This window comes from Citrus clementina, unplaced genomic scaffold (assembly GCF_000493195.1).
Source record: "Citrus clementina cultivar Clemenules unplaced genomic scaffold, Citrus_clementina_v1.0 scaffold_9, whole genome shotgun sequence".
In the NCBI taxonomy this organism is placed as follows: domain Eukaryota; kingdom Viridiplantae; phylum Streptophyta; class Magnoliopsida; order Sapindales; family Rutaceae; genus Citrus; species Citrus x clementina.
Window position 1 is genome coordinate 4410317 of NW_006261964.1, and position 11990 is coordinate 4422306.

At 41.6% G+C, this 11990-nt stretch overlaps 1 protein-coding gene across 1 annotated transcript; it reads right to left on the reverse strand.

Annotated features, from left to right (window-relative positions):
* Positions 1-4327: 4327 nt before the first annotated feature.
* Positions 4328-6324, reverse strand: LOC112096765. Its single transcript, XM_024180439.1, has 2 exons — positions 5448-6324; positions 4328-5373 (listed from the first exon to the last, which is right to left on the reverse strand). Exons 1-2 carry the CDS (start codon positions 6322-6324, stop codon positions 4328-4330), a joined length of 1923 nt encoding a protein of 640 aa, XP_024036207.1.
* Positions 6325-11990: the final 5666 nt, after the last annotated feature.

Sequence of the window (11990 nt, forward strand, 5' to 3'; positions counted from 1 at the left end):
GGTAGCTTGTCACAAGCTGGCAGTCAAGAAAGGGGCAAGGCCGGTGAGGCAGAAAAGGAGGTGCTTCAACCAGGAAAGATACGAGGCCATAAATGCCGAGGTGGAAAAGCTGCTGAAAGCAGGATTTATAAGGGAAGCCAAATACCCGGAATGGATTTCAAACGTAGTACTGGTAAAGAAGGCCAATGGGAAGTGGAGAATGTGTGTAGACTTCATGGACCTCAACAAGGCATGCCCGAAGGACAGCTTTCCCCTACCAAAAATAGATCAGTTGGTGGACTCAACCGCGGGTCATAGTCTGCTCAGTTTCATGGATGCCTTTTCCGGATACAACCAGATACCCATGGACGAGCAGGATGAGGAAAGCACTACCTTTATCACTAACATGGGTCTGTTTTGTTACAGGGTGATGCCCTTTGGTCTGAAAAATGCAGGAGCTACCTATCAAAGGCTAGTGAACAAGGTCTTCAAACCATTGATCGGTCACACTATGGAAGTATACATGGACGATATGATCACCAAGTCAAGGGAACCGAAAGATCATGTGAAGCACTTGAAAGAGACCTTCGAATTGCTGAGAATGTATGAAATGAAGCTGAACCCGGAGAAATGTGCATTTGGGGTCAGCTCAGGTAAATTTTTGGGATACCTGGTGAGCCATCGAGGGATTGAGGCCAACTCGGAAAAGATATGGGCGGTGATAGAAATGTGGTCTCCACGAACAGTTAAGGAGGTGCAGAGCCTTACGGGCAAATTGGCAGCATTGAACCGATTCATTTCGCGAGCCACTGATAAGTGCCACCCTTTCTTCCAAATCATAAAGAAAGGGAAGAAGATGGAATGGACACCGGAATGCGAGGAGGCATTTGGACAGCTGAAGGAATACTTGGCCCTCGCCATGTTACTCTCAACTCCGAGAGAGGGTGACCAGCTGCTTTTGTACTTGGCAATCTCCAAGCGGGCTACCAGCTCGGTCTTGGTCAGGGAAGAAGAAGGGAAGCAGCACCCGGTATACTACACAAGCAAGGCTTTGGTAGACGCAGAAACCAGATATCCACTAATGGAGAAGTGGGCGCTGGCTCTGGTAACGACAGCACGCAAGCTGCGACCATATTTCCAAGCCCATCAGATCGTTGTGACGACTGACCAGCCCCTTCGGCAAGTGCTTCAAAAACCAGATGCGTCAGGTCGATTAGTAAAATGGTCCGTAGAATTGAGCGAATTTGACCTGTCCTACAGTCCCCGAGGAGCAGTCAAGGCCCAAGCCCTGGTAGATTTTATGGTTGACTGTGTTGAACCAGGGGAAGAAGTCCAAGAGGAACAACCCGCAGAACAGGAGGATTCGAAAGGGATATGGCTGGTAATGGTTGACGGGTCACGTAGTGAACAGGGATCCGAGGCAAGAGTTATAATACGAAGCCCAGACGGTGTTGAGGTATCCTACGCGGTAAAATTTGAATTCCAGCTTACGAACAACCAAGCTGAATATGATGCCTTCATTACTGGGCTCGGTCTCGCACATGCACTACGAGCAGAAAGGGTAGAAATCCGAGCAGATTCCCAACTAGTATGTAACCAGCTCAGCGATCAGTTCCAAGCAAGGGGGGAGAAGATGGGTCTTTATCTAAAGAAAGCAAAACAGATGGTTGGGCTTTTTCAAGAGGTGGAGGTAAAGCAGATATCTCGGAATGAGAATTACCGAGCAGATATGTTGGCTAGGATGGTTGCAATTGCAGATCCGAAATTTCCTAAGTCAGTTCCACTAGAGGTAAAGACCTCGCCAAGCATAGGAGAGGAGATAGAGGTGATGAGAGTAAGCATTGGAGAGTCATGGATGGACCCGATCCGCGCATATATCCGGGATGGAATCTTATCGGAGGACAAAAGGCAAGCAAGGATATTAAAATGCCGAGCAGCGAGGTACACGCTACTAGATGGAGTGCTGTATCGCCGAGGGTTCACCTTGCCCCTTTTGAGATGTGTGGATGATGAGGAGGTGGATTATGTGCTGAGGGAGATTCATGAGGGAATATGCGGCAATCACTCGGGAGCAAGAACTTTAGCCTTCAAGGCACTCCGGCAAGGATACTTTTGGCCAACCATGCACCAGGATGCGAAAAGGATGGCAAAGAATTGTAAAACATGCCAAAGCTTCTCCGAGGTTCTTGTACAACCCCCGGAAAAGCTGACGGCTATGACATCCCCGTGGCCTTTCACTCAATGGGGAATCGACTTGATTGGTCCATTACCTAAGGGACGAGGAGCGGCGACACATGCAATTGTGGCAATAGATTTTATTTGGAAAAATATCATCTGCAGATATGGGAATCCTCAGCCAGATCACAGAGAGAAAGACAACAGATTTTATTTGGAAAAATATCATCTGCAGATATGGGATCCCCTACGCCATCATCACAGACAATGAGAGGCAATTTGACAACTGCAACTTCAGGAAATTTTACCAAAATTTGGGGGTGGACCTGAGGTTCTGCACCCCCGTACACCCCCAGGCAAACGGACAAGTGGAAGCAGCCAACAAGGTGATAAAGAAGCTCCTGAAGACTAGATTGGGAGAGAAAAAGGGAGTTTGGGTTGACGAGCTACCAGGAGTACTGTGGGCCTACAGGACAACTCACAAAACCGCCACAGGGGAAACCCCGTTCGCTTTAGCTTTTGGTCATGAGGCGGTAATCCTAGCAGAAGTTGGAGTGGGAACACATCGGACGGAATATTTCACCGAGGAGCAAAATGACGAGCAGATTTGCTTAAGTCTGGACCTGCTGGAGGAGAAAAGGGAAGGGGCATTGCAGAAAGTGGCCCAGTACCAACAAAGGCTCATGCGTTATTACAACAAGAACGTACGCGTAAGGCAGTTCCGAGTAGGAGATTGGGTACTTAGGAAGGTGAACCAAAACACCAGGGATCCTAACCATGGCGCTCTTGGCCCAAAGTGGGAAGGCCCATACCGGGTGATACGAGCCACTGGACCAGGAGCCTATAAATTAGTGTACCAAGATGGACGAGAAGTGAAGAGGTCATGGAACGCCGAACACCTGAAGAAGTATTTCCAGTAAGCAAAGTGCTCTACTAAATCCTCATTTTGACAAGTTATCTATGTTAACTACATAATGGTTTTGCTGCACATGTATGTATTCAGTATTCTTGTAATGCATTCAAATTTCAAATAAAGATGAATTCAGCATGAAATCCCCCTGCTAGCAAGATCAATAAAAATTTTACTAAGGCAAGTAAGTGCCTGCTTCTGCTCGGTCAACGAAGACCAGCAGCTAATTTCTCGAAAGTTTCACTAAGGCAAGTAAGTGCCTGCTTCTGCTCGGTCAACGAAGACCAGCAGCTAATTTCTCGAATGTTTTACTAAGGCAAGTAAGTGTCTGCTTCTGCTCGGTCAACGAAGACCAGCAGCTAATTTCTCGAAAGTTTCACTAAGGCAAGTAAGTGCCTGCTTCTGCTCGGTCAACGAAGACCAGCAGCTAATTTCTCGAAAGTTTCACTAAGGCAAGTAAGTGCATGCTTCTGCTCGGTCAACGAAGACCAGCAGCTAATTTCTCGAATGTTTTACTAAGGCAAGTAAGTGCCTGCTTCTGCTCGGTCAACGAAGACCAGCAGCTAATTTCTCGAAAGTTTCACTAAGGCAAGTAAGTGCCTGCTTGTGCTCGGTCAACGAAGACCAGCAGCTAATTTCTCGAAAGTTTCATTAAGGCAAGTAAGTGCCTGCATCTGCTCGGTCAACGAAGACCAGCAGCTAATTTCTCGAAAGTTTCACTTAGGCAAGTAAAAGTCTGTTTCTGTTCGGTCAACAAAGACCAGCAGCTAATTTCTCAAAAATTCTACTAAGGCAACAAAGGGCTTGTTTCTGCTCGGTCAACGAAAGACCAGCAGCTAAAGCTACGAAAATTCTACTAAGGCAACAAAGTGCCTGTTTCTGCTCGGTCAACGAAAGACCAGCAGCTAAATTTACGAAACTTTTACTAAGGCAAGTAAGTGTCTGCTCCTGCTCAGTCACCGAAGACCAGCAGGCAGTTTTGCGAAAATTTTACTAAGGCAAACGGATGCCTATTCCTGTTCGATGCACTAAAGAACCAACAGGCAAAACCAGACAAGAAAGCCAATAGAGAACATTCAAAAAAATTTCATAAACGTTCAAATGTTTACAAAGCAAATGAAAAAAATAGTCTGTACAAAAATAGACCTAAGGATTAGGAGGATCTACGGCCTCAGCAGGTGAAGGGTCAGCTATCTCGGGAGGTGGAAGGTCAGCAATATCGGGAGGAGGAGGCACGGACCCCTGTCCCACTTCAAAAACACGCTACCCAGCTTCTCCCTCCGGCACCTCATCCAAAAGAGCCTCCACCTGCTCCTGCTCACCCTGCTCCTTGTCTACTTGGTCGACCTCCGCCATATACCGCTGCACTCCGGCCTCTAGCTTGCTCATGTCCAGCTCGGGATATTCTGTCTTAAGCACAGACATGATGCACTTGTAGGAGAAGGCAACCCCAGAATCATACTCGGCATCCAGCCGATCATCCACATCAGCGGATTTGCCTTTCTCCTCGGCCAGCTGCTCACCCAAGGATTTGATTTCCTCCTCAAGGGCAAACCTCAAAGTATCCCTTTCAGTTTGAGTAGCCTGAAGATCATATCTCAGGTCACCCAACTCGCCCTCGAGTTTGGAGGAAGTGGATTCAGCAACCGCAACCTTCTCCTCTAGCTCCGCAATCTGCTTGTTCAGCTCAGCCAGTTTCTCCTTGGAGCGATCAGCAGAGTCAGCTTTCTTCTTCAATTCATGATTGTCAGCTTGGAGCTTCCTCTCATGGGGCGCGGACCCAATCTTGTAGCACGAAACCATGGTGGCCAGCCTGAAAGACACTCTCTGAACAGAAGCAGCTAGCTCGGAGAGGTTCATACTCTCGATGTCCTTCACCATCTTGGGCCCCACCGATTTCTTGAAATCCTTCTGATACAGACTCAAGTAGTCCGCTTGATCCTGAGAAGGTAGCGGAGAAGCCCGGTCCCCAGACTGGTAGCTGACCTCAGGACTCTTATCAGAAGTTTTCTCCCCGCCACTCTTACGGGGTGGGGGAGGGGGCAGAGCAGGGACAAGAGCCTTGGAATGGCCGACGCTGGTTTTCTTCGAAGGAGGAGGAGGATTGCTGAAGCTGCTCCGAGCCCGACCACGCTTCCTGCTCATCGCGCTGAGGATCTTATTATCCATTCCAGCGGCAATGTCCACTAGGCCCGAACCGACCAGGTTTGTTGGAGACAAGAGGTCTTGGCAAGTAGACGCGTTCACCAGAGCAGTTTCCACCTGAAGCAAAGGACGATCTCCAAGCCCCCCGATCAAACCCCACGACTCTGAAATAGCAAAAGAGGTTAAAGAACTCGATAAGTGACAATTTGAGAAAGAATATAGGCAAAAAATGAACGACCTGGGGTGACAAACTGCGTTGGAAGGTAAATATCACCACCCAACGAACGGAGTGCTGGACACCAATTTACCCCAGCAAAGAAGAATTTGTTCTTCCAATTTTTGCACGAGGAGGGGAAACCGGTGATTGGCTTTCCCTTCGCAGAACTGGACATGAAGTAGTACCAGCCCGCCTCCCTTGGGCTGCTCCGCAGCTGATACAGATGTTTCACTTCAACAAGGGAAGGCTCCTCCAACCCGCACCTCTCCCACAACACAAACATTGCCGAGAGAACCCTCCACCCGTTCGGGTGTAGCTGACCTGGGGCCAGGTGCATACCTCCTAATATCTTGGCAAAATAACGTTGAAGGGGCAGCCGAGCTCCTAGTTTGAAACTCTCTAGGTGCATCGTCACATACCCCCGCGGAGGCCGACTAGGAACATCACCCTTCCCAGGAACTACAAGAAGAACCTCCTCAGGAATGTCGTAGAGGTTCCTAAGCTTGAACAGGTCAGTTTGGGTGGTAGCACAGGCTATGTAATCAATAGGGTAGGAATCAGCCTCCACCCTATGGCCAAGATTCCTTTTCTTAGCAGGTCCGCTCGGTCCGAAACTGCTCCCTTCACCATCACCAACTCTTTCAGGGATCCCAACCCCACCAGAGCTGTGGTTCTCACCAGAGCCCGAAGCAGGTCCACCTCTATTCCCTACAAGCTCTAGTTCGGGGGAGGGAGAGGCAACCAAGGGGCGTAGATACTCAAGGGTATCCCTGCCATGGGAAGGACCTACACTACTGGAGGGACCTAAGAAATCAGTGGGTATTGACACGTTGAGGCCTGAATCCCCTGATTCTTCGCCACCCTCATCAACAATTAATTTTCTCTTCCGGTTTGACATATCGAAATCCCAAAAGAAAACAAAGAAAACTCGAATATACGGATACAAAAGGGGGCAACACGGAACCCAATCAACAACAACCAGAGAAGAGATTAAAAGCAGTACCTGAAATGAACTGGCCCTGATAGCGCTGCCTTGACAGAGAAAGAACCAGCAAGTAGAAACTCCGGACGCAAGAAGTGTGAGTAAAGTTCAAAAAGAGGGTAGGTTAACGACGGAGAGACGGGTAGTAAAAGATGACGATATAAGTCTAGGGATTTGAAACGAAAAGGGGGAAATGAAAGCATTTAAGTGATGGAAACGCACCGTACATCGAGGACAGCTAGCCCGTCGTTTCAAATTTCAAAATACGAAGAGTCTGGGGATGCCACGTCACCAACTGTTACAAGAGGCCAGGCTAGATGCAAGCCCAGATACGCAATGGCCATGCTCATTTAGGCCCATGCTCAGGTCAAAACCTCCCCTGAAGAAAAGAAATCCTCAGGTCTGTCCTGGTAGACAGAAGACCAGAGGAGAAGCCCCCGGATTGGCTAGATTTGACAATCAGTTTCTACTCTTGACTCATTTCACTCACAAGACCAGAAATTGGGGGACTGGTGTTAAGCAAATAAAAGCACTAGGTCGGCCATGCTATTATTTCCACCCCGGCATGAGTCACCTCAGCCAAATGGTACGAGCAGAACAGGGGGCAACATGAGCCGAGCACAGACGAATACTGACCAGAGGTATATACCGAGTCGATACCCATCCCCCAAAAAGCGGAAACACGATCTCACAGAATCGCGGCAGTTGCGCTTTCCCAGAACCGTTGCGGGAGACGCGACATCCCACGTTTGTCCATAACGCAGCAGTTAGTGTCCCATGAGGGGCTGCCACTACCCGAAAAAGGTGGGATGAAGGGCAAACGGAAACGTGGGGACAGCGGCTATAAAAGAAGAAGAAATCGACGAAGAATGGGACAGAAAAACTGGGAGAGGGAAAACGCTGTCAAATTGCAACCAGGCCATTTCCTTACAAATTTCTAACAAATTTCTTAAATCCAAATTACATTGTTTTCCCGTAAACACTGAAATACTAACTCGGCAACCCAAGAGGGGGGGTGAATTGGGATTTTAAAAATTATCCTAGGCAAACCACACAACAATTTAATCTAATGCCTTAATAAACTAGAAAACAATAAATTCAATAAAAGCACAATAATAAATGAGTAAGGGAAGAGAAAGCAAACTCAAGGATTTTTACGTGGTTCGGCAATCCCCGCCTACGTCCACGTCTCCAAGCACACCGGGCTTGAGGATTTCACTAAGCTAGCCTCCCAAGGCTTCAAACACTTACAATTGACTTCCAAGGTGTCAATGGACCTTTACAACAAGAGATTATCTCCAATCTCTTAACTCAAGTGTATCCCAACACTTAACTTCTTTTAACTTGATTTTACAAAAAAGATTACAAATGAATCCCTCTCACACAATGTGTTTGATCTCAAGTGAAAGCTCAATGTGTGAATGAATGAGATGAATACAAAGATTTAAAGCTCAATGAAAGTTGTATTCTCAATAATTTGCTCAATGATGATCGTTGGAATTCTTCTTGTTTGAATTGGATTGAGCTTATTTATAGTTGGAGCTGAAAAACTAGCCGTTATAGATTGTCTGCACGAAAACAGTTCGCCGTTAACCATTAACGGTTAACCGTTTAGGCTGGTCAAAGTTACCGTTGGGCCAATTTTCAAATAAACGGTTAGCCGTTTAGGCTTACCCTTTCGCCGCTAATTTCCAGAGACCTGCGAAACAAATTTGGTTTAACTGTTCTTACTAAACGGTTCAAGGTTAGCAATCTGGAAATAATCAGTTAACCGTTTTCAGTAAACGGTTCACCGTTAGTTTCCAGAATCATCATTTTAACAATACTTTGCAGAACATGCTTTCTGGAAATTATCGGTTAGCCGTTTTTAAATAAACGGTTAGCCGTTTGCTACAGTGATTGCTACAGTAACCTGCACAGTGCATTATTTTCCAAAATTACAGTTTGACCCTAAAACTTTATAAAACTGTACTATAGCCCAAAACGTTATGAAACTTTGCAAATAGGTCCAATTTCAGAATTTCTAAATAATGCTTTGTTAATCCTAAAACTTTCTGAAATTATGTTATAGCCCAAAATGCTATGACACTTTTCAAATAAGTCCTTCACCAAAATTTCAAGCAATACTTGTTTGTTTCAAAGTTTTCAAAATGCTTTCAATTAAACCATAAACTTTGAAAAACAACTAATTTCATAAAATCATTTTTCCATTAAATATGAAACATTTATAATGTGAAAATAATGATTTATTATTTAAAAAGAATAAAAACAATCAATTTCATAAAATCATTTTTCCATTAAATACAAAACATTTATAATGTGAAAATAATGATTTATTTAAAAAGAATATTAAATAATTTGAGCTTAAAAGATTAATCATTTTTAAACTTATTTGTTATCATCAAAATCAATATTATGGAAACATATATGTTAACAATCTCCCCATTTTTGATGATGACAAACATTTCATGTATTTAAAGAATGATTCCACAAATTGCTTCCCCTAAATATAATTTTCTTTTACAATTTGCCAATTAGCGAAGTTAATGATTTAAATACATGGATTTTTCTCCCCCTCATCATCAAAAAGAAAAACTTAATTGGCAAAGAAAAAAGTAGCAAATTTTTATAAATTTAAAAACATGTATTCTTCTCCCCTTTCATCATAAAAAAGAAAACGTAAAGGAAAAGAATAAAAGTAGCAAATTTGTTACCCATGTTGTTTGAGTAGAAATTTTGAAAGAATCTCCCACTAACAACAAGCATTACCTCAAATACAAGATTAGTAATATTACTCCCAAATTATTATACATCATGATAAAAGCCAACTCCATACACAAATCATCACACTAAAATATCATGAATCATTATTCCATCAATTACTAAATCAACAACTCATAACATGAAATTATCATATAAAACACCCATGTAATCAAATCATCATTATCTCAAATTCATCAAAATCATCATCATAATCAAATATCAATTATCAAAACAATTACTCAAAATGCATATTATTCTCCTTCTTTTGACTACATCGAAATAATATATTATTTTGTCTCCCCCTTTGGACAACAAAAAAAAATTAAAATTAAAATGCATATTATCCAAGATCATATTATATGCTCCCCCTAAATATATGGCCAATTTAAAATTTTAACCGAAATGATTTTATCCAAAAACATATCATAGTTATCTCCCCCTATCAATCATCAAGAAATTAAATCATTCCAAGTTTATGCCGAATTTTTGAAAATTCTTCTTCGCAAAGAGGTTTTGATTTCTTTACCAAATTGGCATGCATATTATCAAATATTCAAGCTCCATAATTACCAATCACATTTTATAAATAAAGACAACTAAACTCAACAAATATCTAATGTGACATTTCAATATAACAAAAAAAATCTCATATGCTTAAAATTCTCGAAGTATATGTATTTCTCCCCTTATCGATATTATTTAAAACAAGTAATGCATATTTGACAATACATCAATAAAGTAAAAAAAATGCATTCATTCACCAATCATAGATCCCATAAGATCAAACTTCCTCAAATACATGTAATTATCAAAGCATATTCTTTATCTCAAATCTTAAGCAAAGCATAAGTGTATAATTGCAATATAAGATCATCAAAATCAACATAGCTATTAAGATAAGCCATCATTATGAGTTAAGAACAAGTGATCAAATTCATTATTACAAATGCTCACATATATTTTTAAGTGATGATATAGTAGTTACACCTTGTGATGGATCTTTCAAAATAAAGTTCTTAAGGTGAGAAGAAACATACCTCCACTCCTTAGGGAGTGTTTGAGAAGTACCTTCATTTTACTCCGCATTTGTTTCTTCATGTTGTTCCTCTTGATTTTCAAGTGGTGCATTCTTTTGGCTATCCTTTGATAATCTTCTTGTAACTTTTCATCTACATTATCATCAACAACAACTTTCTCCGTAGATGAAAAATTAGACTCATCAAATATAACATGTATAAATTCTTCTACAATCAAAGATCTTTTGTTATACACTCCATAAGTTTTGCTTGTGTTTGAATAGCCAAGAAAAATACCAACATCAAATTTTAGATCAAATTTTCCAAGATTATCTTTTGTACTCAAAATAAAACATTTGCATCCAAAAACTTTGCAATAACTAATGTTGGGTTTTCTATAATTCCAAAGCCCATAGAGAGTATTATTGAGATGATGTCTAATCAATGTGGTCCTAGCCATTTTTTGAATAGACCTATTCTTTCTCTTTACAACTCCATTTTGTTGTGGAGTCCTAAGTGATGAAAATTTATGCTCAATGGAAAATCATTACAAAAAAAATCTCAAATGCATGATTTTCAAATTCTCCACCATGATCATTTATAATACAAGAAATAACATATAACTCATCTATCATGCATATACATCACACAATCATGAAATATGTAAGTATTCAAAGATTGAGAATTAAAGCATATCACTTATTTGTCATGCTTAGGCATTAAATAATCAAAACAAATCCATCATGATAAGTTGACAAGCTATCATCTTATATATACAACCATGCATCATGATAAAACACTCAATGTTAAACACATTATCCAAATATAAAACATCCAAATATCAACCAATAATCATCATCAATCCACAATGAAAGCAACAATGCATATGAAAATGTAAGTGCATAATATAATAGAAAACTATGGTAAAATCCATAAGGAGAGCTCATTATAAAAGTGGTAATTTGAAATACTCAAAATGCACAAATTCGGATTTTCAAAATAAAGAGTAAGTTTGAATCAATTAAAATGATTTTAGAAATGAAGAGAAATTTGAATGAAAATAGAGGTGAGCAGCTCACGGTTTTGGAGAGAGAAAGAACATGTGAAGACCGAATGAGGAAGAAAGATGAATAGTGCTAATAAACCTCCGAATTCGGCTTGCCGGATTTGTGATCCGGTTGGCCAGATATTGGCCCGAGAGTGAGAAGCACGAATTCGGCTTGCCGGTTTGCATAATCGGCTAGCCGGTTTCGAGACAGATTTGTGACTCCACAAATTCGGCTTGCCGGATTTTGAAGAACCGGAAATCTGGTTATGTTCCAGAGAGGTCTTCACTTGAATCCGGTTATCCGAATGTTGTCCCAAGAGCAACCAAAGCTAATCCGGTTTTCCGGATTGAAAATCCAGTTATCCGGAATTTGACCCGAGAGAAATCAATAAGAAAGCGGTTTTCCGGATTAGAGAAAGTGATAAACCGATTTAGTCATTGGAAATCTATTTGGCTCTAATTGATTTTTGGCAAGCTTTTATACTTGAACTACACACACCATTTTATTTTTGGCTTTAAAAATTGATTAATTTTTTAATCATTTTGAGATTTAAAACTTTTCAATAAGCCAATTAGTGCATGAAACATATATGCATACAAGACCAAACATATGAAATCATATCAAACAATGATGTCAATTTTATAAATGAATGATGATATAACACAATTAATGGCATATGAATTCACTCATATATAAGAGATGGACAATGATGATAGACAATTAAGAAGATGAAATCATAGACTATACAATCATC